Source organism: Lynx rufus, unplaced genomic scaffold (genome assembly GCF_022079265.1).
Source record: "Lynx rufus isolate CCGP_SWC_20201006 ecotype Redwood Valley unplaced genomic scaffold, mLynRuf1.p SCAF_6, whole genome shotgun sequence".
Classification (NCBI taxonomy): domain Eukaryota; kingdom Metazoa; phylum Chordata; class Mammalia; order Carnivora; family Felidae; genus Lynx; species Lynx rufus.
The window spans coordinates 128,936,645-128,964,268 of NW_025814878.1; the positions used below are offsets into that span (position 1 = coordinate 128,936,645).

The 27,624-nt window shown below is 41.8% G+C and overlaps 1 protein-coding gene across 1 annotated transcript; it reads left to right on the top strand.

Annotated features, from left to right (window-relative positions):
• Positions 1 to 4,507: 4,507 nt before the first annotated feature.
• Positions 4,508 to 27,624, top strand: SMIM13 (small integral membrane protein 13). The gene is made up of 2 exons (XM_047102960.1): positions 4,508 to 4,584; positions 27,256 to 27,624. The coding sequence occupies exons 1-2, from the start codon at positions 4,509 to 4,511 to the stop codon at positions 27,441 to 27,443; spliced, it is 264 nt and encodes an 87-aa protein (XP_046958916.1). The 5' UTR covers position 4,508; the 3' UTR covers positions 27,444 to 27,624.

Sequence of the window (27,624 nt, forward strand, 5' to 3'; positions counted from 1 at the left end):
CCCTTAGTACTTGTGATGCACAGTGGTATCTTCTATTTTATTCTATTTTTTAAGGTACCTATCATGATTCATTAAACTGATTTCATGACGCACGGAAGGGTCAGTGTTGAAAAAGGCTGAGCCAGTTTGAGTTCTTTTATGTAAGGGAGCATATTTTATCTATTTTTTAAAGTTTATTTATTTTGAGAGAGAGAGAAAAGGAGCAGGGGAGGAGCAAGGGTGGGGGGGAGAGGGAATCCCAAGCAGGCTCCACACTGTCAGCACATAGCCTGATGTTGGGCTCGATCTTATGAACCGTTAGACCATGACTTGAGCTGAAATCAAGAGTTGGAAGCTTAACCAACTGAGCCACCCAGGTGCCCCATACATTCTATTTTTGTATGGCTACTGGCAAGCACAGTACCGGGCACAAGGAAGTCTTTGGTAAACACTTAATTTAGAACTAGGTTTTCCTTGAGGGCAGGAATCTTAGTTTGTATCCATTGCACATTTAGCATAATCCTTTCCACAATACTTAAAATCAAATGACTAAAATTCAGGCTTACTGCCATGCTTTAGAGATAAAAAATTTGGACCAATCAATATCTGACAAGCACCTACTAAGTGGTTATACATACATGCTGAATTCGTGACTCCTTTTCTTAGTTATCTTAAAAACAGCATGGGATTGCTGCGACAGAACAATGAACAATGTGGTTCAACTGAGAAATTAGAAAACAAAAACAAAAACAACAGTAAGACATGTGGAGGCCAAACGTCACCTTTACTAATAATAAAGACTAGGTCAGAGAACACATAATAATGTGAGAGCCGGTCAGGCCTGCTAATTAAACCCTAAGTTGAGGCAGTGCTGAACTAGTGTGGCCCTCCCTATGCTGAAAACCTACACAGTTATGAGGCTTAAGGCAGCTCACACCCTAGAGGAATGTGGGAGGAGCCAAGCTCAGCAAACCCACTTTATGTCTCCTAAATGCACCAATTAGATAAGTCACTTCTCCCTGGACCCGGGACACAGGGAATAAAAGAGCACAGAGAGACTGGACCTATTATTACCAATTGAGCTTCCTCCCGTATGGAAGGAAATGGCAGGGGAGGAGTAAGTGTTCTTTTCTAAGCATCAGAATGTATATATGCATATGTGAAATATTAAATACTATATATGTATACTTTAAATGCTAAATATATAACAATATAAACAATCCAAGGAATATCATAAGGTAAGTAATTTCTGAATATAGTTTATGCCAGTGTTTCTCAATGCTGACTGTGCATCAAAACCTAGAGAATGTTACACAGTTCCAGACCCTCTGTATCTCCCTCCCCACCTTTCATATGCCTGACGTGAAACCAGAGAATCTGTTCTTAAAACTTCCTGCATAACTCCAACGTGTAAGTAAGGCTGAGAACCACTGGCTTAGAGGAGCTAGACGGACAAGTGACTGGAATAGGAAACCAGGAGGTCTTACTGCATAGACCTCCTCTTACTGAGGAGGAAATTGGACCGACATCTAAGGATAAGTAGGTCAGAAAGGAAGGGGCGGAGCATTTTATACAGGGATGAGAACAGGAAGTAGGAGGGCTCCAGAAATGACTGTGGCTCAAGAGTAACCTCAAGACCCTATACCTGAAAATCCTTACAGAATTAATCCTTGAAAATACGAATCAATGCTAATATAGCAAATGAGGGACCCATGGCAGCATGATTTAGTGGAAAAGCCCTTGGACTTTTGAGAGTTAAGAGACTGGTTCTTGGTTGTGTGATTTTACCCAGTCACCAACTACAGCCTTTGCCCAGGCAGTTAAGGATTTTTGTAAAGACAAGAGTCCGTAAAGCATTCTGGGGAGATGGCTGCATTATCTGACCTTTCAAGAAAGGGCACATTCACCTAGAAGCCCAGGCTACAAACCCAGAAATCATGTTTGATTTCTTTTCCTCACCTGTTTTCACATCTAATTAATGTATCAGCCAATCCCGATGCAGTTCTCCTTCTATATATATATATATATATGTTTATTTTTTTTTTCCTGGGATTACCCCAGAGTTTTGGGTTAATAGGTCTGGCTGAAGTAGGTCCTGAGAACTTGGATTTCCAACAAGTTCCCAGGTGATGCTAATGCCGCTCTCATTCTTTGAGAGCTTTAGAGCAATGGTTAACCATGGGTGCACATTAGAGTCACTGGGGAGCTTTTAAAAAGTACTATGCTTGGCACTGACCTCTAGAGATTCTGAGTCATTTGGTCTGGCCATTTGTAAATTTTAAATCTCCCTAGGTCATTCAGAATGTGCACCTGGGGTTGAGAAATACTACCAAGGTCTAGAGGAATGGCTGTTTGTTTGCTCCTTGTGGTTTCTGTACTAGTTGCTCCTGTTACCTAGTACACTCTAGGTATTTCCATAGCTGGATCTTTCTTGTCATTCAGGTCTCAGATTAAATGTCACTTACTCAGATAGGGCTTCTCTGATGCCCCCCAATCTAAAATAACACCCTTATCTTTACCCCACTGTCCTGCTTGTTTTCATTATAAGAATTAGCGGTTTGAGATTTCCCTATTTATGCTTATTGTCTGTACCTTCCAATATAAGCATCTTGAGTATAAACACCTTGTCTCGTTCACTGCTATGTTGCCAGCATTTACAAGAGTGTCTGGCATCTATTACATACGTATTCAATACACGGGAATGGAAAATAAAAAGCTTTAAATTCTTCCAGTTCTTGTGTTATTTCAACTATTTAATTGGATTTTAACACATAAAATGTTTTATTTATGCAATAGAATTAGACCATCTATTTTAAAAAAAAAGCATGATTTTTTTTTTTTTTTTTGGCAAATGCATCATAATTGCACTGGATTCATTTTCTTCATAGGAACCTTGTATTAAATCTTCCGCAAAGTCATTATCCCATAACGTATTTTCATATGCAGTATTTGTTCATAATACTGCTGCTTAGGGCATAGTTTACAGAGTGAGACAGCTAGGTTATGGCCAGGATATATATTTTTTTTATTTTTTTGGCCAGGATATATTTATTAAATCAAGAGATTTCTGCTCAGATTTTGTCGACTTGTCTTTGGAGACAGAGAACAACAGGAAAGGAATTCGTGGAATGGAAAGGTACTGCGGGAAGCAAGAGTGGCAGGAAAACGGGAAGGCTATTTACGGTACCCTCTAAAAGAGGGCTACGTATTTATCCTCTCCTCTTCGGGGGGCACCTCTTTAACGAGTGAATATAATGGGGCGGAATTGAGGAGTTTTGATTGCAGGTAGAGACAGAGTACTTGAGATGATTAAAAACTGTCTTGTTTCCCAGTGATTTGTTCAAGCCATTGCGGCAAAATCTTCAGCTCTGGGTCCTACGTCGCTTGGTTTCAAGGAAGCCCCTGAATTAAATTTACAACTCAGGTGAATTAAGGGCTAAGCAGATGTACTGAAGTCCCTCGCGGACCATTTTTGAATACATTACTCATGAAAACATAGACCAACATCTGTTACAGGAGGAAAAGGGAGATTCCGTTCTCTGGCTCGCCTGTCTGGCACTGACGCGGGTATTTCCTCAAAAGCCCAAGTATCCAACGTTTCCTCCCAGCACTAGGGCTAGGTCCACCTGCAACCAGTTTTCCAGACAGCTGCCACCGCTTTCTTCCCTTCTTCGTGCTTCGTCGATCATGGCTTTAAGGAAAAACGATTTCACGTGTGGAGTAATGGTTGCGATCACCCTGGCGCTGCGCAGGAGAGGCAGCCAACTACTCGCATTCCGAGAACACCAACCCGCAGTCGGTGGACGGAGGCGGCGGCTCGAGAAAAACCGAAGGCAGAGGGGGCGGTAGGGGGGGGTGAAGCAAAGCTGCCAAATGGGCGGTGCATTCTGGGAGTTGTAGTGTCCGCGGGGCGGCCTCCTTTAGCCTCCACCCGGCTCTGCACTCCATCTCCCAGCCGGCCCCGCGCCGCGGAGGAGACGAACGGTGGGCGTGCTCGCTGCTGGGCTGCTGCTGGGGGAGGGGACTGGGGTCGAGAAGCTGCAGCGGCCGCCTTCGGGAGACGTTAGCCGCCGTCCGCGCCGGCTGAGGGACCCCCTCCCCCCACTCCTCTCGTACCACTCCCCGGGCGGGTGACGACGAGGGTCGTGTGGCCGCCGCGCGTCCCCGTGCTCACCCTCTCTCCTGTCCCTGGGCGCGCGGCGTCCGCCATGGAAGCACATCCGGCGGTCGCCGGAGTCTCCGGGCGCCGCGTCCTCGGCTCCGCCGAGCGATGAGAGGCTAGAGGCGCCTCTCCGCGCGCTCCGCGGGCCGGGGAGCGAAGGAGGGTCCGCCGGGCGGGCCGGCCGCTGTGCCCGCCCCCGCGCCGCCCCGCCCCGCCCCCTGGGGGCGCTGCCGAGGGGCGTCCGCCGCCCATGCCGCCCCGGCGCTCCGCCGCCCCCGGCGCCCGCCGCTGAAGCCCAGCACGCGCCGCCGGCCCGCCCGCGCCCGCCGCCCCGCAGCCCGCCTCCGACCGCCGTCCTCTCCCCAAGATGTGGCACAACGTCGGGCTGACCCTGCTGGTGTTCGTGGTCACGCTGCTGATCGTCCTGCTGCTGATGGTGTGCGGTGAGTGGGGCATCCGCCGCGGGGCAGTTCCACACGGCGCTACACACGCCCGCGCGACTCGGGGTGCTCGCTTGTTTTCTCCGTCCCTGTCTCTGTCTCTCTTTTTTTGGCTTTAAATGTCGTGGATGGACAAGTGTCTTAAAATCATCCGCTGCCCACGTCGCTCGGGGGAGATGTGCCCCTGACCCAGGACAGGCCCTCTGGCATCCTGGAGAGGGAAAGAACAGGTTCCAGGGCTGGGCATCCTGACTCGGGGTTAAACCAGATACTGCTTGCTTCTCGGGCAGCGTCTGCTCCTGATTGCCGTTCTTACCACTGTCTGCCCAGATTTTAACCTTGGCCTGCATTCGAAGGTGAAGTGATTGGTTATTCCTTGTCCTTTTTTTTTAGAGGTTCGGGCCCTGATGATAATGAGAACTTTCCGTTCCTTCATTGAATCAGGGGGTGGGGACAGAGTTGGGTATGAAACCCTCCGTGAAATTGTTTACTTCGAGTTCAGGCTCAAACTAGATTCCCGACAGAAATGTCTAGGCTAGGCAGAACTTAAAAAAAACCCCGGCTATATTAAACTTCCAGGGTCAGGTAACCTAACTCTCAGTTTTGTAATAATGGTGCTGTTTTGTTTGCTGTGATTTTTTGACTTTCTTGGGTTGAGACGACATAAAACTTTCTTCTCAGGGTAATATTAGCGTCATTTTAGATCTTCTTGACTTCTGTATGTACAGTAACTGATAACCACAGGTCTCTGAGCAAAGTGGCTGAGCAGTTGTGAAAATTTGGGAAGTAATTGAGAACCAGATGTCAGTGAGCTTAATTTTCCATAATTCCAATATATTGAAGAATGGGTTCAGGTTGATGCAATAACTAAGCAGAAATAAAAATAAATACATTCATTACATGATGTACTAAATGCTCAGTATCAACTGTGTTCGGAGAAGATATGTGTGCACTTATGCAAATGCCTATATATGTATTTGTTTTTATATATGTGTGTGTTTATTTTTAATATTCTTGCTTTAGGAAGGAACCGGAGTTAATAGCCTTTCTTTTCTGATGATAAAACAATTGAAAAGCCTTTCTCGGTTTCCTGCTTGTGACGTCAGGATTTGGGGCTAATTGTAGATATGTGAGATTCTGGAAGTAAAGAAAAGCAGATCTGTGTGGTTTGTTTGCATGTGGGGAAGGAGGAAAGCATGTAAGCATATGCTTTCTTTTCCAGTCTGAAGATGCGAGCTGCCTGGAAGTGGGGATGTGACACATAGACTGTACAAAACCTTGGGTAGAATGTTTGCCCAACTGGGGGCATCAAAATTCCCGATTGTTACTACATCATACTTGCTCTCTCAGCTCCGGAGAGCTATTGAACTTTGATTTTACTCATTTTTCCGAAAATATCTTGCCTTTGGTTTCAGAAAATATTGTGGAATGAGAGGTGAGGTGTGGTAAGTAAAAAAGAACATCTTATTTTGATTGGAATGGTCCAGAACTAATAATAGCTTTATGAAGAAGTAATTCAAGCACTTTTTTGTTGTTGTTGTTGAGAGAGCTAATGATGCTCTAGCTTCATGGTTTGACTAGGATGGACCTGGGGGGCTTGGGGAGGGATGAGAGGTTGGGGGGAAGGATCTGACCAGACTTGAGGCTCGAGAATCTCAGGCCTTGTATTAGTTTGCAGGGATGCCATAGCAAAATACCACATACACTAAACAACAGAAATTTATGTTCTTACAGTTCTAGAGGCTAGAAGTCTGAGATCAAGGTGTCAGCAGGGTTGATTTCTTCTGAGGCCTCTGTCCTTGGCTTGTAGACGGCTGTCTTTTCCCGGTGTTCTCGCGTGGTCTTTTCTCTGTGTGTGTCTGTGCCCTAATCTTTTCTACTAAGAAAGCCAGTCATATTGGATTAGGGCCTCACCCTTATGAATTCTTTTAACCTTAATTAAGTCTCTAGAGGCCCTATCTCCAAATACAGTCAACATTGGAGATTAGAAACCTGTGACTGTCCCAAGAAACTGGTAGCCTACTTTATTTTAAAACTCTGACTGGCTCTTTCACATAGTGAATTCTGATGTTCAAATTCCAGGTTCCTGGGGAGGTTTTCTTTCTCTTGTCTGTATTGGCTGTATGTACTTTTTTGCCTCTCATCCACGCTAAAGTGTTTTCCACTACCACTGTTCACTGAAGTGGCCCTTGTCAAGGTCAGCAACAAATGGTCTCCATATTACCAAGCCCATGGTCACTGGTCACTTAGTCTTAATTGTATTTAACCTCTCATACTCATTCCATATAGGTGAGCATTTCTTCTACGAAGTATTTCTCTTGGCTTTTGTACACTATACTTTCATAGTATTCTTCCGACCACAGCGCCTAATTGTTTACCTTTTTCCTGGCTTCTCATCCCCTAGAATTTCTTAAATATTTTGGATCACAGTCTCTGATAGGAAATACATTTTACATTATTCCCAGTACATTTATAAGTATACAAATTACATCTACCAATCTGTTTATTTATATACATTTATCTGTCTCACTATCATCTTTCTGTCTCTGAAATAAAAATTTTATGGACTAGTACTTGCCCTTACTCTGTGAAATAATGCATGCTATTTTCTATTATATTTCTGTATTATAATACAAGTATGTATTTCTATTCCTTTTTCCTTCTGGTCTTTCCCTATGATAACCTTATCTAGTCCTGGAGATTTAAATATTAACTGTAGCTAATGATGAAAATTGATTATCTCCAGCTCTCACTTTTTTCCTGCACCCAAGGCTCATGCATCAAATAGTTTTTCTTAAAAAAAATTTTTTTTTTTTAATTTTAGAGAGAGAGTGAGCTGGGGAAAAGGAAAGAGAGAGAGAGACTGAGAATCACAAGCAGGCTCTATGCTTAGCGCTGAGCCTGATGCGGGGCCCCATCCCACGACCCGTCATGACCTGAGATGAAATCAAGAATCAGATGCTCAACCAACAGAGCCACTCAGGCACCTCAAGTATTTTTTCTTTTTCTTTTTCTTTTTCTTTTTCTTTTTCTTTTTCTTTTTCTTTTTCTTTTTCTTTTTCTTTTCTCTCTTCTTTCTTTCTTTCTTTCTTTCTTTCTTTCTTTCTTTTTATTTTTGAAAGAGAGAGAGCAAGCATGAGCTGGGTAGGGGCAGAGAGAGAGAGAGAGAGAGAGAGAGGGAGACAGGATCCAAAGTCAGTCATGACCTGAGCCCAAGTCAGACTACGTGTAACCAATTGAGCCACCCAGGCGTCCTCCCCCCGCCCAAATGTCTTTTCTTAATAGCACACTTGGATGTCTAAAAAGAATCTCAAACTTAATACATCTAAAACAGAACCCCCCCCCTTTTTTTTAAGTTTACTTTTGAGAGAGAGGGAGGGAGAGCATGCCAGGGAGAGAAGGAGAAAGGATTCAAAGCAGGCTCTGCGCTGTCAGCACAGAGCCCGATGTGGGGCTGGAATCCGCAAACCATGAGATCATGACCTGAGCCGAAATCGAGAGTCAGCTGCTTAACTGATTGAGCCACCCAGGCACCCCTTCTCAAGTGTTTTTAACAAAAGAAGCAGTCAAAAATAGCACTAAAGGCATAAAGTAGTTCCCTTCAGTCCTCTGTTTCACTGTTTTGCCTATTTACTTTCATATTCGTAAATAATTTATTCATAGCTAGTTCTTGATTTTGCAACGTAGGCATTATTTATTAACCATGGTAGAGTCCCCACTTCTTTCCTTGCATGCCATTGGTAACGACAGCCTTTGGCTCATTTGAGAGTCAAGATTTATATTTTAACTGTGTAAATAGTCCCTGCTGGTCAAATGATGTAATATGACTTCACTTCCTTTCTTGTATGGTTCTTCATTTTTCCTGAAGTTAACAGTTGCCTTTTCAGTTTACCTCCTAGTCTTACTTTTTTCCTGGGTGCACACTGTTTTTGCCCCTTGGTCTCGCTCTGCCATCCAACCCCAGAGCTCTCCTTCCATCTCGCCTCCCCTTGACTTTCTCTGCCGGCACCCTTGTTTTCTGGATCTCATGTCATCATCATTCTCAATTTATAATCTTGTTTTGCAGGAGCACATTTTCTGGTCGCTTTCTGAGAAGAAAAATGCATGGAAAATAACCTTTTTGAGCTACTAATGCCTGCCTGAACATATCTTTCATTGATGTCAAAATGTCTTTCATTGATGTCAAAATGTCTAGAAAAACTTTCCACCTTTATACGTGATTGATAATTTGAATAATTGTCAGGTGGTAGATAATTTTCATCCACATTTTAAAAATGATTACTTTATTGATTTCTAGCTTCTTAGGCCTGATTTTAAGAAATCAAATGCCCTCTGTGTCTTTGTCCTTATAAGTAACTTGGTTTCTGTCTCTAGATACTTTCTGGTAGTTTTTTCTATCATTGTTATTCTGAAATGTCATAATTATATGCCTTGGTATATTCTCTTCCTTCCATTTTTCTGGGTCCTTTCAGTTAAAAACACTTCTGTTAGTTGGATGTTGGACCTCATGGGCTGGTTCTGTAGTGTTACCTCTTTATATCCTATTTTTTTTTTTTTATCATTTCTCCTTTCCCTTCTGGGATATGTTTTGGGTTTTATCTTCTATCTCTTATGTTTTTATTTCAGTTACCCAGTTTTTAATTTCTGAACTTGTTCTCTGATTGCTTCTCCAGAACCTCTTTTTGCTTTATGCTTTTATATTTTCTCTTTATAAGCATGTTAGTAATACAGTTGACTCTTGAACACGAACCCCCACACAGTTGAAAATCCACAGGTAACTCTTGACTCCTCAAAAACTTAACTAATAGTTCCCTGTCGACAGAAGCCTTATTGAGAACATAGTCAATTAGCACATATTTTGTGTATGCATTACAACTGTATTCTTTCAGTAAAGCAGAAAAGAAAATGTCATTAAGAAAATCATAAGGGAAATACATTTATAGTACCGTATTTATTGAAAAAATTCTGTGTGTAAATGGACCCGCACAGCTCAAACCTGTATCGCTCAAGGGTCAACTGTAGTTTTTAATGAAGTGTTTTTCTTCTCCCTGCATTGTCTTTGTTTCTTCCATATCTTTTCTTTTGGTTTGTTTGCTTTGGATTCTTTCTGCGATTGGAGATTTTTACAAATGTCTACTGCTCTGTTCTGTATTCATGTTTAAGGGTGAGGAAGTAAAAGTTGGTAATCAAGTCTTAGTGTCAGTTCTGGCAGCAAGTCCTTCTTCTCTAGGAGAGTCCCCAATTGTTGGTGGCTGGAGGTCTCTTCTCCATGGGTATTTCGTGTTTTCCGAGGAGCATCCTCTCATTTTCTGCTTGGGTGCTTTACACTTGGCTGCCTGCGTGTCAGCTTTGCAAATAGCCTTTCCGCCAGTCCTTTTTTCTTTCCTCCTCAACCCTCCCGTCTTCCCATCCCAAGTCCTGATCTTTTCCATAGTTCTTGAGTAAATTTTGGCTCCGTTTGATATTCGTCTTTCCAGCCGTCCAGACTTCTGTTTCCTTTGCTCTGCCAGATCATTTTACCACCCTTTAGAAAATGTCACTCCTTGCTTAAAACCTATCCTCCTGTGGCTTCCCGTTTCCCTTGGAATACAACCCAGATCCCTTACTGTGGCTGCAAGGATCTGCCTGATGTGGCCCCTCCTGCTTCTCCACTCACCTCTGTTCTCCTCCCCGCCGCTCTCACCTTTCCACCAACAGGCCAGCCTTGTACTCTCCCCAGGGCCTTTGCCCTCAATCTTCCTCTGTCTCTTCACGTGGCTGGTTCTGCATCCACGTTTCACATCCGCTGCTGTCTCAGAAGAGACCTGCCCCGTCCGCTTAGGGTAACTCACCCAGTTACTTTTTATCTCGGTGATCCTTGGTTTTCTGAGCTCTTCGCCCTTTCTGAGGTGAGCTGTTTTATGAGTTTGTTTTCCCCAGTTAGGGTGTAAGCTCCATGAAGACAGGGACCTTGTTTGGCTGGTTCACGGCTCTGTCCTTGGATTTGAGAGTAGTGCTTGGCCTGTAGTAGACCCTCCTGTATTTGAAGAAAGAACAAAGAAAGATGCCCCAGTATAAATTATTAAAACTGTTAGCAACAAGTCTTCAGGGTAGTACAAACCAAGGTGGTCTCAAGATGGACAGCCCTCCTGTTGCTCAAGATGCACTGAAGGAACTCATTCATGTTCAGGTGCTGTGGCAGTGCTTATGGGTATCCACAAATTAATGAAGCATAATCCATGCTCTTGAGGGCCTTTTACTCCAACGGGGAAGACACTCAAAGAAGGTAACCATATTAGGGAAAGATAGGGTAAAATAGGCAGAGAGGGAAAGGTCAGGTAGGACCTGAGGTCTCTGGCTGGGGAAAAACACAAATTTTGGAACAGTTATGGGAGGGTCTGACCACAGCAAACTCCTTCGGGCATAAGGTTCCTCTGAAGAATGTAACAGACCACATACTCCCCCTACCAGGAATTTGACAAAAGACCTAACTAAAAATAAGTAGTAGACCTTAAAACCTTATGACCCACAGGGAACAGGATGGCCACAGACCGCCCCTCATACAATAGAAAACAGCCAATCAAAAAGGAGTGAGTAGGCTTTTAGAGTTACCCAGGCAATAAAGGTGGCACCTGAGAAGAAACTCGGGGAAGTAGAGAGGCCTGAACAAAACCCTGTAAAACAAAGTCCCCTGCTATCGTCACAGGCATTCACTTTCAAATGCTCCTTCTCTTAGAGAGCTTTCATACTATTCTTACTTTCTTGCACCCTAATAAACTTTTCCCTGCTGTTCATTTTGTGTCCACCTCTTTATTCTTCGAAGTGGCAAGACAGTGAATCCCAGGTATTGAAGTTGCAAAAAAATCCTGCAATGTAACTTGAGTAAGATCTAGGCTTCTGAGCTCCAAGTTCACATACATGACTCTGCTCCTTTTTCTTGTTATTTAATAGAGCCCAGAATCTTTACCCAAAACAACTCCTTATTTTCAGTTTATGCACAAAACGTTAGGCATTGTTTTTACCTTTCTCATTTATTCCCATTTATGGTCAGATGTCATATGCCCTTTCTTCCCTCAAATATTTGAACCTCTCTTATAAGCATGGTTCTGAGATACAAAGATAACTACCGAAAACCTGGTTCTACCACTAAATCACAAATTCTGGAAGAGGATACAAATTAGTTGTTACTTTCAGCAACAAATTTGTAAGAATCTAAGAAAAGGTCTAAGGTAGGCACACTGTATTTTACATGAAATTCATCAAGTTGGGTGTGTGTACTTATTCCCTGTTGTTACCTGATTTTCAAAGAGAAACAAATGTTTTCTTTGTCCTGTGGCTTGAAGAGTAGTCATCAACTAAGGAGTTCAACTCCATGGGATAATAATATATTTGGTCTTTGTCCTTGGTCTCTGGCAAAAAGTTCCCCAAACCCTTAGAATTTTTTGGGGATAGGAGCATCTTTCCTTATTCATAGCATCTTTGGACCATTGCAGGGAGGTGGCTCGGGGTGGGGCCTCTAGGTGGTTTGAGGGGCTGGTCATTAAGAAGAACAAATGGGATTAGAGGGTGGCATGTTTCAGCTCCACCCCCTGACCTCCCCACCTCGAGGAGGGAGGGGGCCTGGAAATGGGGTCATAAAAACTCTCGAACAACGAGTATAACAAGCATATCTAAAAGCGCATTCTTGATCTGGGAGCCTTCTCCGTCTCAGTAAATGGCAACTTTGTCACTGTCCTTCTAGTTGTCTGCGAGGCCTCCCTAGCCTCTCTCTGTAAGATACCCGCCTTTCACACACCTGCCCCTTTCCCTCACAATACTTTATTTTTGCCTAGATTTCCTTATTGGGCCAATATGTTTCAGTAAAGATGGTATTTGGACATGGCAGGTGTTTCACGAATATTCGAATGAATGAGTAAACGAATGAACGCTTAGTCCTTGAAGTACTGGCTAAGATGAGGTTGTAGATGGAGGCAGGAAGCACCCAGATTGTGGCATTTTATATGCATCGCCTGCAGAATTTATGCTTTCTGATAGACACTGGGGAGCTGAGGGTTTTTTAGCAGGAACTCAGAATTTTATAGGCTGTTCTAGCTACAGGGTGTGGACTGGGGAGGCTAGAAGCAAGGAAGGCAGGTAGGTCAGTATTTAGGGTTGATGAGAGTTTGAAATCAGGAGGCCACGGTGTAGGGGCTGGGAGTGGTCGTGGCCTGACTGTGGCACGGCCTAACAACAGTGATGCCACTTCGTCTGCTCTGTCTGCCCGTGTCTGAAGAGCGTTTGAGATTTGAAGCCGTTAGGTCACGGGAGAGCCTCAGCGGGGGCCTGCAGGAGCAGAGAGAAGCAGCTGTCTGTCTCCGTGGGCACATTCTCCCTTCCCTAGGGGTTGGCTTCCTTGTGCTTCGTGGTTGAACCTGGCTCAGCAGACCCCAGACGGACAAATCTGCAGGCCTGTCTAGTGCCCAGTCCCGGGTTCCTGCTGTGCTGTTCTCCCTCGTCAGGGAGCTAGTGAGCAGAGTTGGACTCTGGCTGATCCAGCTTTAAAGGCAACCAACACTGCCACTTACTTGCTCGCTGTGACTTGAGCAGTGCACACAACCTCCACTTTTAGCCGAGTGCAAGTAATAGAATCTGGGAATACGGAGGATCGTATTCGTGAAGAAGTTTGAATTAACTGATGCGTGGAAAATAGATTTTCAAAGGTTAAGTCTGGTCTTAGACACATAAACTGTCCTTGGATTGAGATGGATGATAATACACATTTCCAGGACAGTGAGCGAATAAGGTAGAACATGTCTGTTGGTCACAGAAAAGGAAGGACAAAATTTGTTGAGTTTACAACAACAACATGTATACAGTAGTGTGACCACCACCGCAACCAAGATACAGAACTTTTTGATCACTCCAGAAGGTTCCCTCATGTCTTTTTGTAGTCAGTGCCTCAAGCCCCTGGGAACACTTGCACTGCTTTCCATAACCATAATTTTGCCTTTTCTAGAATTTAATGTAAATGGAATCATACAGCATGTCTTTTGTGTTTGACTTCTTTTCCCTTAGCACAATGCTTTTGAATCCATCTGTGGTTTTGTATATATCAGTGATTCAGGTTTTCAATTGGTGGATAATATTCCATTGTATGGGTATACCACGATTTGTTTATCCTTTTGCTGATTGATGGATGTTAGGATTTCCAGTTTTGGTTGATACAAGTATTACTATTATTATTAACATTCATTTACAAGTTTTGGTGGGGTATATGTTTTCATTTCTCTGTGAGAAACTGCCAAACATTTTCCATTGCCAACAGCTATCTTGTCAAGTGTCCGTTTACATTTTTTGCCCATTTAAGAAGTTGCATTATCTTTTTATTATCAAGTTGTAACAATTTAGGGGGACAGTCTTTTATCAGATACATGTTTTATAAATATTTTGATGTGTCTTGCCTTTTAATTTTTTTTTTTAACATTTATTTATTTTTGAGACAGAGAGAGACAGAGCATGAACGGGGGGAGGGCCAGAGAGAGAGGGAGACACAGAATCTGAAGCAGGCTCCAGGTTCTGAGCTGTCAGCACAGAGCCGGACGTGGGGCTCGAACTCACGGAGCGCGAGATCATGACCTGAGCCGAAGTGGGATGCTCAACCGACTGAGCCCCCCAGGCACCCCGCCTTTTCATTTTTAAGTATCATTAGAAGAGCAAATGTTTTGTATTTTAAGTTCCATTGATCAGTTTCTTTTATATTTCATGCTTTTTGAATCCTAAGAAGTCATTGCTTACCCCGGGGTCACAAATACTTTTTCCTATGAGTTTTATAGTTTAGGTTTTACCTGTAGGACTGTGATCTTTGAGGTGATTTTTTTTGTGTATGGTTTTTGAGTTAAGGATCAGGGCTCTTTTTTACATAAGGGTGTTTTAGCATCATTTGTTGAAAATGATGTTTTAGCATCATTTATTGAAAAGGCAGTTGTTGACAATCAGTTGACCCTATATATGAGTTTATTTCTGGACTCTTCTGTTTCAGTGACATATATGTATCCTTATACCAATTGTGTAGGTTATGCAGTGTTACTCTTTTCAAAATGTTTGCTATTCTAGATCTTTTGCATTTCCTTAAGCTTCAGAATCAGCTTGCCAGAATAGACCTATTGAATCTGTAGGTGAAGGTAGAGAGATTTGACATCTTAAGGTTGAGATCCGTGACCATATTGTATCTCTCCGTCCTCCTCCTCCTCCTCCTTCTCCTCCTCCTCCTCCTCCTCCTCCTCCTCCTCCTCCTCCTCCTTCTCTTCCTCCTCCTCCTCCTCCTCCTCCTCCTCCTCCTCCTCCTTCTCCTCCTCCTCCTCCTCCCCCCCCCTTCTTCTTCGGACTTCAATTTCTCTCAGCAACATTTTACGTATTTCAATATATAATACAATTCTTGCATTACTTTTGTCAAATTTAACTGTGAAGGTTTCATATTTTTGGTGCTGTTGTGTGTGGTACTCATTTAATATTTGCTCCTGATATGTAGAAATATAAATGATTTTCATATATTGACAGTGTATTCTGCAATGCTGCTAAATTCATTTAGTTTTTGTATATTCCATAGGATTTTCTACCCAGAGATTCGTATTAAGTGCACATGAAGATTATTTTACCTATTCTTTCCAGTGTCTGTGTCTTTTTTAGTTTTTGCTTCATCGTGCCTCTCTAGTATAGCATTGAAAGAGCTGAGAGCAGATCTTTCTCCCTGATCTTTTGGAGATAAACATGTAGTCTTTCACTGTACAGTGTAATGTTAGCTGTAGGTTGTTTGTAGATATTCTTAACATTTTTTTTTTAACATTTATTCAGTTTTGAGAGACAGAGACAGAGTGTGAGTGGGGGAGGGGCAGAGAGAGAGGGAGACACAGAATCCGAAGCAGGCGCCAGGCTCCGAGCTGTCAGCACGGAGCCTGACATGGGGCTCAAACTTCCCAGACCGTGAGATCGTGACCTGAGATGAAGTCAGCCACTTAACCAACTGAGCCACCCCGGTGCCCTGTTTGTAGATATTCTTTATCAGGTCGAAGAAGAAAACTTTCCTTCTTTTCCTAACCTGATGAAATGTTTTAGAAATCAGAAATGGATGGTGGATGTTTTTTTCAGATGCTTTTTCTGTGTTGAGATGATCATGTTCTTTAGTGTTTAAGTCTTAAGTCTTTAAGTGTTTAAGTCTTTAAGTGTTTACATGGTGTCTTACACTGAGTTTTGAATGTTAAAGCAACCCAAGGTTCCTCAGATAGACTCTTTTTATATGTTGATGGTTATCCTTTTCATATGTATCTTTTTGTGTATTGCAGAATTTGTTTCATGAGGAATATTTGTAGCTTTATTAAATGCTTTTATCTGATTTTGTCCTGAGGGTCCTGGGAGACCTCATCAAAAGTGAGTGGGGAGGTGTTTCTCTTTTATTTCTTGGAAGGAAGAATTTACTTAGAATTAGGGTATTAGTTCTCTCTTGCTGCATAACACATTACCACAAACTTAACAGCTCACAAAAACATAATTATTTGTTCACAGTGTCTGCAGGTCAGGAGTGTGGGGATGGCTTAGCTGGGTCTTCTACTGTCCATCTCACAAATGCAGTCAGGGTGTTAGCTTGCCTCTTACGGCTGTTGGCAGAGTTCATTTCCTTGTGACTGTAGGACTTGTGGTGGCTTGCTTCTTTAAGCCAGTGGGCGAATCTCTCTGATACCAAGGAAAGGCTCAGTGTCTCTTTTAAAGACTTAACACTTAATTCAGTTGGGTCCTCCTAAGATAATTTCCCTTTTCCGTAACTCAGAATCAGTTCATGGGGACCTTAATTGTACCTGCAGAATCCTTTTACATGTGTCTTAAAACCTCATAAAAGGAGTAACTATCCCATCACCTTTGCTGTATTCCATTGGAAGTAGGACACACGTTGTGGCCACACTCATGGGGACAGGTCACACAAGAGTTACATGGTGGCTTGACTTCTTTGAGGTTACTAAGCTGTGTCTGCCACAGTTCATACTTTCTTAAATGTTCCGTAGAATTAATCTGGGCCAGAACTTTTCTTTTGGGGAAGGTTTTAACTACAAATTCAATTTTTTAAATAGACATTGGGCTACTCTCGTTGTCTGTTTCTTCTCAAGTGAGCCTTTATGTCCACAAAGTGGACATTCATAGAATGAGTATTCTCTCATTCTTTTAGTATCTGTAGCATCTGTGATGATGTCTTCTCTTTCATTCCTGATATTGGTTATTTGTGTCCTTTCTCTCTTTTTTCACATGATTAGTTTGGCTAGAAGTTTATAAATGTTATTGATCTTTGCAGTGAATCAACTTTGGTTTCATTTTTTCTCCCCGCTATTAGTTGTCCATATTCTATTTCACTGCTTTATGCCGATATCTTTATTTTCTTCTACTTATCTTTTTTAAAAAGTCAATCAGCCTTTTTTAAAAAAGTTTTTTATATTTATTAACTTTGAGAGAGAGTGAGAGAGTGTGTGTGGCATGAGTGGGGGAGGAGCAGAGAGAGAATCCCAACCGGGCTCTGCTCTGTCAGTGTAGAGCTCTACGTGGGGCTTGATCCCACAAACAATGAGATCTTGACCTGAGCTGAAATCGAGGTGGGTGCTCAAAACTGAGCTACCCAGGCGCCTCTCTTCTACTTACTTTGAGTTTAATGTGTACTTCTTTTCCTAGTTTCTCATGGTGGAAGCTTAGATGATTGATTTTAGGCCTTCCTTTTTTTTTTTTTTTTAATGATGAAATAAATTTATTTTCGGGTATTGCTTTTGATTAAAAAAAATTATTCAGTTCAAACTAATTTTAGTTTCGCCTGTGAATTCTGGTTTGAATGGATTATTTAGGAGTATGTTGCTTAAATTTTGAATATTTGATTTTTTTCCATATATCATTTCGTCATCTATTTCTACTTTAATTTTTGTTATGGTCAGAAAATACATTTTGTATAATAAAATTTAAGAGAGTTTTCTCTTGGGTGTCTGGGTGGCTCAGCCGGTTCAGGGTCTGACTTCTGCTCAGGTCATGGTCTCGCGGTTCGTGGGTTCAAGCCCCACGTCATACTCTGTGCTGACAGCTCAGAGCCTGGAGCCTGCTTCAGATTCTGTATCTCCCTCTCTCTCTACTCCCTGCTCTGATCTGTCTGTCTCTGTCTCTCAAAAATAAATAAATGTTAAACAAAAATTTTTTTAAGAGAGTTTACTCTTAAATTTATTGAGACTGATTAATGGTGTATTTCAGTGAATGTTCTATATACACTTGAAAAGAATGATTATTCTACAGTTATTGAATAGAATGTTCTGTACGTGTTAGGTCAACTTGTTTGATAAGGTTGTTCAGTATCTTTAAGCAGTTCTGTCCACTTGTAACTACATTATGTAGTAGGCATCTTCAGAGCCGTGAAATGGCTTAATTGGTGAAGGTCATTAAACCCTTAAACTCATGGGTGGTTTTGTCTGTGTGTTGGGTGCTGAGAGGATGGAGGCTGGTTGATTTGATTTGTGTATCTACTCTTTGCCAGACATGCTCAAGACATAGGGAATAGAGTGAAAGACACTGATAAACCATACCATTTCCTTGTCTTAAGAAACTTGTGTCTTGGGGGGGAATGAGAGACAGTCAGTTATTAATGCAATGAGGACGGAAGTGAGCACCCAGTGTTAAAGCCATCACTCAAGATAGCACCACACTGAAGAGACAGTGCAGTAGGAAGGTTTAAAAGTTATGTATCAATGATGCTTAAAACCCTTAATAACAGTGGTAGTAGCCCTGCATCTATAGAGTTTGCCCTAGAGAGGAAGAGACTGGAGCCTAGGCAATAGTAACAATGGTAGTAACAATTCATATACGTTTGTTATGTGCCAGGCATCTTTTTAGCCTATTATATATATTCTTTTTATTATCAGTGTCACTCTCTGAGAGGAGGTACTGTTATCTCCACTTCACAGAAGAGGAAACTGAGGCACGTAGAGGTGAACTGGCCCAAGTTGCAAGTAAGTTGTTGAGTTAGGATTCATGGCCAAGCAGTGCGGCTCCAACATGCATATGAGCTATAGGAGGTTATGCTGATAATCCAGTTGGCAGATAATAAGGTTTTGATCTGGGATAGAAAATGGCACTGGGAATGTAGAGAAGGAAACAGATGGAAGAGGGTTTATTGAGGTAGAATATTATATAGCACTGAGGTAAAGTAGAGGAGGGACAATGTGCTGAAAAGGAACTACTTCTCACCAGAGAGATGGGGAGAGGATATAATACCCATTACGGAAAGAAGAAAATCAGAAGGAGCTGTTGTTCAATCCAACCATTCCTCCTTCGGGTTCAAGAAAGGTGGAAGGCATGGAGGGAAAATTTGGTTATCATTTGTAATAGAGGTAATATTTGGATCTGTGAGAGTGTTGTGGTCACCAACGAAGAAAATAGGAAAGAGGAGAGGTTTTAAAAGGCAACTTTAAAAATGTTGTGTTTATTGGGTAAAAGAATTTTGAATGTGGAGGTATTGGTGGTTCAACCTTGTGTTGACTCAGTAGTGGTATTTCCAGGGGCTTGTAACTTAGTGTTGCCCAGTGGGTCATTACCAAAGGGGCGGGCGGTAGAGGGAGTATTGTGGTAAGAGGTGGAAGAGCATGGCTCTATTTTTACTTAGCCTGTGTCCATGGCCTTGAATATATTATCTTAGAAGTGAGCCTTAGCTACCTTCAGATTAAACTAAAAATCAGTCATAGGGTTGAAAGTGGAAAAAAGCTTTGTACAAATGGAGACTGGTATTGAGCCAGGTAGTTAACCACTTCGATACCATCACGAAGGTGAGATTATGTAACTCCATTGGACTGATTCCACCAAGACAAGAATTTGTGATTATACTGTAGCTGGGCTTTTGACCTGAAAAGATCTTGGGTGGTGATATCAAATTCTCATTCTCTAATTGAGGTTTTGTGTTTAAATCTGAACTGGTGATTCTGTCCTTCAGCCATACTTTCACCACAAAAATCTGTGATATTTGATACACTTTTAAAATTCATTGCTCTCTTTTGCCTAGCTGGCTTTCTTCAGTGGTTGAGTCACTTTCTCTTATTTTCTTATCTAGAAAATAGGGATAATGATTCCTAGTCTCATTAATTCAGAGTGTCATTGGGAGGATTAGAGGAGACGTTGAATAGAAAAGCACTTTGTAAAGGGAGAACTCTATAATTACAACCGTCCCTTGGGTTTGTGGTGTGTTGATGGTGTTGGTTCATCACTCAGGTTCATCTGCTATCACCACCCTTCTGCTGCCAGCACGTTTATCTTGCACAGGAAAACAACGTACGATGTGTTTCATGAAATTCATCCTTTGAGCTAATAACGCTTAATTGTTGGCACACGCAAGAGAGTGCTCATTTGCTTGTCCCAGAATATACGCCCTGTGTTGCCAGCCAGTGTTTCTGACATACAGTGCTTACCAGTGTGAGACCAGCGAGGTGCAGACTTGCCTTTGAAACTGTGAAAAACTGCCCCACTCGTTTTAACACGTGCACATCTAATTGTGGACAATTCTCCTCCGCCACTTCTTTTCTCCCTTCCTCCTTCCCATTTCTCTCTTACTAAATCCCAGGACAAGGCACAAGACACGCATCCCATAGAGTAAGGTTAGGTAGGGAGTTTGTGGTACCTGCATATCAGGTCTCAGTGGGAGGGATTATATGAGCTGTACTCCCGGGAGAGTTCCTGAGAGTTCCTGTCGGCTGTAGGTGTGCAGGGTACAAGGGTAAGTCCTTTTCAGTAAAGATAGCCTTCGTAGTGTTTATTCTTCCTTTTATCCCACTCCTCCACAAAGATACATACACGTATCTGGTAGAAGTTAGTCACTAGGGCCCAGAGTCCAAATTGAGCTGGTCTATTAATATGGAAAGTCACAGTCGTAAATCTGAACTGTTGATTTCTGTCCTTTGTGTCTGTGATGCCTTTCCACCTCCCGGCACACACTCCCCTCTCCTATTCGATACTGTCTTACGTCAGTAACACGTAGATAGAGTGTGATGCTTCATTTTATGTTACGCAACTTCCCATTTGTTTTCTCTTATGTTCATAGTATACAACAGAATGAACTTCAGATTCATAAGTGTTTCATTAAGTCATTCTGTTAACCGGGTCGTAACCGAATTCTACTTGGAGCAAAGGTATGATTGTTCTTTACGTCCAACTTCTGACCATCCGTTACATCCTTCATTACACATCCATCGCCCCCCTGCAGCATCGCCCCCCTTACCAGCGATGCCTGGGACAGTTTCTTTGTAGCTCCCCCTCATACACTTACTTTGTCCTATTAACGGTTAATGTGGCTCTTGTGGCCTTTTCTCAAGTGGGATCTTCTCTGTTAGATGGCCTGGTCAGCTGGTTTCTTGCCTCCTCCCCAACTGCTGATCCACTGCTCATCTTTTTTTTCCTTTTCCTTGGCTCATCTCCATATTTGAGCTGCAACAGCACTCATGTGTCTTCTTCATTTCTTTTTTCCAAACCTGCATGTGCATCAGAATCATTTAGGGAGCTTTAAAAAAAATGAGTAAGCGCAGTCCTTGGAGTATGATTTATCTGGCATGAGTCTTTGGGAAGCTGTAATTTCTCAAAGCTTCCTAGCAGAGTGTGATGAGTGGCCAGTTTGAGTGATTTTGTTGTGAATGGCTGTAATGTGGTAGTCACCGATCGTTAACGAGGGTCATTCCATTGTATAATGAATGCTTTTGAACTTGCCTTGCATTTACATGTGTTCTTTTCTGTAAAAGGGAGAATATGACTCCCAGCCTTCTCTGATCTCACTCACCCCTCCTTAGGTAAGTAGTTTCTCATTTCAAGAGGTTGAGGACTTCTTGCAGTGTGGACATTCATTAAAGGTTGCACTGTGTTTCAGTTTTGAAGGAATCAGGGTGAGGAGATTGAAGGTTTTGAAGGAATCAAGGCAAGACTATTGAAGGTTTTGGTTAGACTTTATCCATCAGAAGAATTGTCTGCCTAGCTCTGGGATGTTTTGTTTTGGAGTGACTCAGTGGAGACTGTCCTCCAGGACTCTGTTGCTAATGGAAGTAGAAGAGACAGCTTTACTGGCTTCTTTCTCCAGGCTATCCCATCACCCCCCCGCTGTCGCTAAGATCACACAAATTCTACGTGGTAGGCCCGACAGCCACATTCACAATACCCAACAGAGGAAATGCACACTGGCCCTGGGGCTGACCTGTGACCCAAGTTGGGATAGAGATTCCAGGGTTTTATTTTATTTTCTTATTTTATTATTTATTTATTTTTTTTTTTTTTTGAGTGTATGAACTGAGAAGTCTTTCATAGAACTGGGAAGAAGCAGCTATGTGCAAGATAAGCTGAGAAGAAAGTGAAGCAAGTGTGTAGAGGGAAACAGATAATGCTGTGAGAACTACCTCAGTTCACAAGAGTCTTCTTGTTCTGTCCCCAGTAAGGGTGCTTCTTCCCATGCATTCTGAGGCTCTCCTGTAAGCTAACAATAAATTCCCTCTTTTTGGTTAAAATAAGCCAAGGTTTCTGTTACTTGAAGGAAAAGCTGCTTTATTAACCTAAGAGGAGAGGAATGTGTATATGCCTTTCTACTTTGTATTTGTCGTAAGATCAGTACAAGTAAGGTGCTATAGATGAATAGATCAGGGCCCCGTTAATCAGCTACCAGGAATACGTGAAGAAACAGTTTAGTTAAACTGAGTGACAGTTTGGCCATTAAATATGTGCAAAGCGTTTCCTTGTAGTACCTGTCCCCAAGTCGGACAAAAAAAAGTTAGCTAATATGATATCCATGTCTAATTAACACAGTCAGTGACTATCTTATTAGTTTTATCTGGCACTGTGATAGTACCTCTCTTAGTTTTTTGTTTGCTAAGTCATGCTTTTCCTGGTATATACCCACTGGGGTTTTAATAATGGTTCTTTTTCTAAAATTAATTACAGCCTGTGTGATTGTTTTTTTGTTTTTGATCAAATTGCCTGGAATTTTCGGTGTCATCCTTTGTTCAGACTACTAATACTCTTTGTAGAAGCATGAGATGTTACTATTCGTAAGTACTGTGATATGGAAACTCCTTTCCCCCACATCTGTCTTCAACAAATTCTATCTCTGTAAGAACGTACTCATTTTACTTGGAGAACAGCTTGTTGAACTTCCCTCACTTTAGTGAATACCACTGCAGTTCTTATCAACACTGCAATTTCTCTCTTAGCTTTGCATTCCTACCCTGTCATTATAGTAGCCCCTGAAAAACAGGCACGGTGAGTATTTGTTCTTTGTGGCCGGCCAGCAGAGGAACTCCGTATCTGGAATTCTCTACCTCACGATTTTTTGTGGGAAGCAGTGTCACTACCCACATGCTCCCCCCCCCCCCCCACTGCCAGCCCTTGCATATCTTCCACCCAGACCAGAGTGGGGAGTTTTCTTTTCTCCAGGTTGGGGGATAAACATTAGAGGTGTGAAGTTGGATGGCTTAGCTGGTGTGGGTGAGGAGGGGGTGCTGAGCCGTAACTTACTGCTCTGAACTCAAGCGTCTCGCTGGCAGCCACATTCTGAATTTTGACTCGAGATTGGATCCCTTACATAGGTTGTTGGCAGAGATTGAAAACATTTTTTTGTTTTCTTAAAGTTGAGTTTGTGATCTCGCTGAATGCTTTTGTAGCTTCCCGAACTGACTGTGACAGCTGTCTTCAATTCCTTATTTTGTAGATTTCTGTGCTAGGAGACTTCGCTTTGTCTTAACCATCGCAAGGGCACTGTAGTGTTTCATGGTGGAGCTCCAGTCATGCCAGCCCTTCACTGTAGTCTCTTTTTAATAAAAAAACTTAAACCTCCCTTACGTTTCTTTATGGTCGTTTTACACCTTGCAGCCACTGTTGGAATCTTTGTGTTTTATGAGGCCAAGACTGTCATCTTTGATAGTCACAACTAATCCAAGAGTTAGGGGTTTTCCTTAGTATTTATTGAAATGAACTGGCTCTGTGATGGGCATTGAGGAGGGCACTTGTTGGGATGAGCACTGGGTGTTGTATGTAAGCGATGAATCACGGGAATCTACTCCCCAAACCAAGAGAACACCGTATACACTGTATGTTAGCCAACTTGACAATAAATTAAATTAAAAAAACAGTTTAAAAAATATTGAAAATAAAAGAAATCAACTGGCTTTAATAATTTAGGCCAATTAATGGCATTGGCGTGTTTAAACCTACACATCTATAGAGTGTTCATGATTTACTTATAGTTTCTGACTTGTTTTCCCCCTGATTTTCCTGTTTATCAAAACCCATGTGTGTCTGTTGTAGAAAAATTACGTTCAGTACAGGGAAGTATTAAAAAACTGTGTAGGGCCCCCATGTCAGTCTACAGATTCACTGTAACCCCTATTAAAATTCTCATGGCCTTTTTTGCAGAAATCAACAGTGCAATTCTAAATTCACATGGAAATGCAGAGGACTCAGAACAGCCAAAACAACCTTGAAAAGAACAAAGATGGTAGACTTTCACTCTCAATTTCAAAACTTAATACAAAGCTACGGTAATCAAGATGGTGTAGTACTAGCATAAAGATATCGTACATCAATCTGTGGTCATTTGACTTTTTTTTTTTTTTTTACCACCCCACCTCCTTATGGTCATTTGATTTTTAACAAAGGTGCCAAACAATTTAATGGGGAAAAGAACAGCCTTTTCAACAAATGGTTCTGGAACAACTTGGTATCCATATGAAGAATGAATGAATTTGAATCTCTCATACCAAAATTAACTAATAAAATGGATCAGACCTAAAACTAAAACTTTTAGAAGAACACAGGTGTAAATCTTTATGACCTTGGGTTAGCCATTGGTTCCTTAGATAGGATACCAAAAATAGAAGCAAGCAAAGAAAAAATAAATAAGTTGGATTTCATCAAAGAAAAAAAATGATAAATTAGGCTTCATCATAATTGAAAACATTTGTACTTCAAATGACATTGTCAAGACAGTGAAAAGACAACCCACAGAGTCTAGTATCAAGAATATATAAAGAACTCTTACAAGCTAAAAAGACAAACAACCTGTTTTAAAAAGTAGGCAAAGGAATTGAATAGATATTTCTCCAAAGAAGATATGCAGATGGCCAGTAAACACGAAAAGATGCTCAACGTCTTAGTCACCAGGGAAATGCAAGTAAAAGCCACAGTGCTACACCCACTAGGATGACCGTAATGGAAAAGGTGGACAATAAAAAGTCTTGGTGAGGATGTAGAGAAAGTGGCACCTCATGCGTTGCTGGTGGGGATATAAGGTGGCACAGCCACTTTTTGGAAGACGGCTTAGCAATTTCACAAACGGTTAAGCACAAAGTTACCATATGACCCAGTAGTTGTACTCCTAGTTGGACTGTTGGGTGTCCAAGAAAAATGAAAACACGTCTCTTCAAAAACTTGTACACAAATGGTCCTTGCACCCAAAAGCAGAAACGCTTTTTTGTACCAGCCCCAAAGGAGAAGCTACCCAGATGTCCGTTCACTGTTGAATGGTTAAACCTAGTGTGATGTGTCCATGCACTGCAATACTATTCAGCAATAAAAAGGAATGGAATGATGATGCCTGTAACCACGTGGATGATGAACCTTGAAAGTATACGCGGACTAGAGGAAGCCAGACAGAAGACTACATATTGTGATTCCATTTATATGAAATGCTCAGAATAGACAAATCTGTAGAGACAGGAAAAAGGAGACGAGTGGTTGCTAGGGGCTGGAGGGAGAAGGACATGGGGAGTGACTGCTGATGGATACGGGGTTTCTTTTGGGATCGACGAAAATGTTCTGGGCAGACACTGACCACGGTGATGGTCGCACAACCTTGTGAATATACTATAAACCACTGAATTGTATACTTTAGAAGAGGGAATTTTATGCTATGTGAAACATATCTCAATTAAAAAAAAAGATAATTGACAAAATAGAAGGCACCTCAGATCCCACTGCCCAGGGCTTAGGTGCTACCACAGCTTAGGTGCACGAAGCATTTTACAAAATGCTTACTCAGTGCTGGACTCCTGAGCCCTGTATGTACCTTCTCATTTAGTTCTTACAGCAGCTTTGTGAGTCTTCTGTCAGAACTGGGACTCCTGACTCCAGAGTTTTTTCTGCTAATTCTCTGTGCCTGTGTTTACAAAGAATTTTGGGTAAAGACAAGAGCATGCTACTTTGGAATTTTATTAAAATACTGTTTTACAGAGTTCAATGCTTAACTCACAGTTGGCCAAAATATATTTGTGGTGTGGTTTGGTTGGTTAGCATTCAGCAGTTTAGGAAAGCAAATACTTGGGAAATAGGGTTAAATCCCTGAAGTTATTAGTCTTTTAATACCAAGGAGCTTAGGTTGATCTTTTTTCTTTCTTTCTTTCTTTTTTTTTTTTCCTTCAGAGATTGCAAGAAAGTAACAAGTAGAATTAGAAATTTCCTTCACTGGCCATTCATCCTGGTCTGGTGTAATGCTGGGGGTAGAAGAGGTGCTTGGATTTTGTTTTCATATAATGCTCCTCATCAGGATATGCTGTGATCAATTGCTTTTCTGCTAGAAGTGTATAAAGTGGAAGGCACAGTGAAAGGCCCTTGCATGGAAAGCTTTGTTACAGTGGTTACTTTTGTTTGTCTTCATATACTCTTAACATTTCAGACCAACTATCATGGGTTCACAGGTTTTATCCTGTGCACTCATTTATTGATTGATCCTTATTCGTGGGCACCTAAAACGTAGTGAACTTCAAACTTCTCGTAAAACAAACAAAACTTGGTTAGTGATTTTTTTTTTATTTGTAAGTAGAGTTGTTCAGACTTTTTAATGACTCTGACATGAAAATGCCATGTTTTTAAAAACCTTGAGCCTCGGTAGTGGTGCTCTGGCTTTATTCTTTTGTCGTGTAATGAAAGAAAATGTATTAATTTTCTTTGAAAGTTTATTATTTCTAGAAACTTATGAATAGCTTGAGTCTGACGGAAGTTCATTTTTGTTTTATTTATTGATTTTGAGAGAGAGAGAGAGCAAGAGAATGGGCAGGGAGGGGCAGAGAGAGAGAATCCCAAGCACACTCCCCGCTGTTTGTGCAGAGCCCGATGCGGGGCTGGAACTCATGAACTGTGAGATCGTGACCTGAGCCGGAACCCAGAGTCGGACGCTTAACCTACTGCTGAAGCCCCCAGCGCCCCTGACCAAAGTTCCTACTGAAGTGCGGGTGCCCCTGCCATGGCATGGCCTTCACCTTGCAGTTGAAGGAGACTTGGTTTTAGTATATTAGCACTGAGATGTGAATGTCCAAGGAAACGCAGAGTGTATTCTTTTTTCCCCAGAAAAGTGCTCTCAGAAATTTGACTCTAATAAAATAAACACTTGGACGTAGATATCATAATCTCATCATAATTTTAATGTAGATGGACCAAGCTTGGATTCTAAATTCCACGAAGGCAGACACTTTTTACCACCCTTGTATAATGTAAGAGTTTATTGTTACTCCTTGTCTATAGTAAATGCTTAATAAATGTTTGTTATATAAAAATATATTTGTAATCACATATATATTGGTATTTAACATACCGTTTGGTGAAATACCCCCATGCCTATACAATTAACTAGAATGTTCTCAATTGATAAAATTGCTTGTAATAATTTTTCTTAATGTTTCTGTCTCTTTTTAGGTTGGTATTTTGTATGGCATCTTTTTCTATCGAAATTCAAGTTTCTGCGGGAACTGGTGGGAGACACAGGATCTCAGGAGGGAGATCATGAGCCATCAGGCTCTGAAACAGAAGAAGACACTTCGTCATCCTCACACAGGATCAGATCTGCTCGCCAAAGGAGGGCACCTGCTGATGAAGGCCACTGACCCCCAGCCCTCGTCTTGTACTAGTGAATGATGAAAGGCAGTGAGGAGCCTCTGTCTTTAATGACTTGGCTTTGCATTTTTTTTTACTTGGATTTTAAGTCCAGTTGGAAAAAAAAAAAAAGATTTATATGTAAGCCATATGAAAATAAAGGGAATTAAAACCAAATCAGACCATTGCAAA

Coding starts and splice junctions, on each gene's coding strand:
- SMIM13 (XM_047102960.1), top strand. CDS start 4,509: ATGTGGCACAACGTCGGGCTGACCCTGCTGGTGTTCGTGGTCACGCTG. Junction 4,585..27,255: donor CCTGCTGCTGATGGTGTGCG/GTGAGTGGGGCA, acceptor GTCTCTTTTTAG/GTTGGTATTTTGTATGGCAT.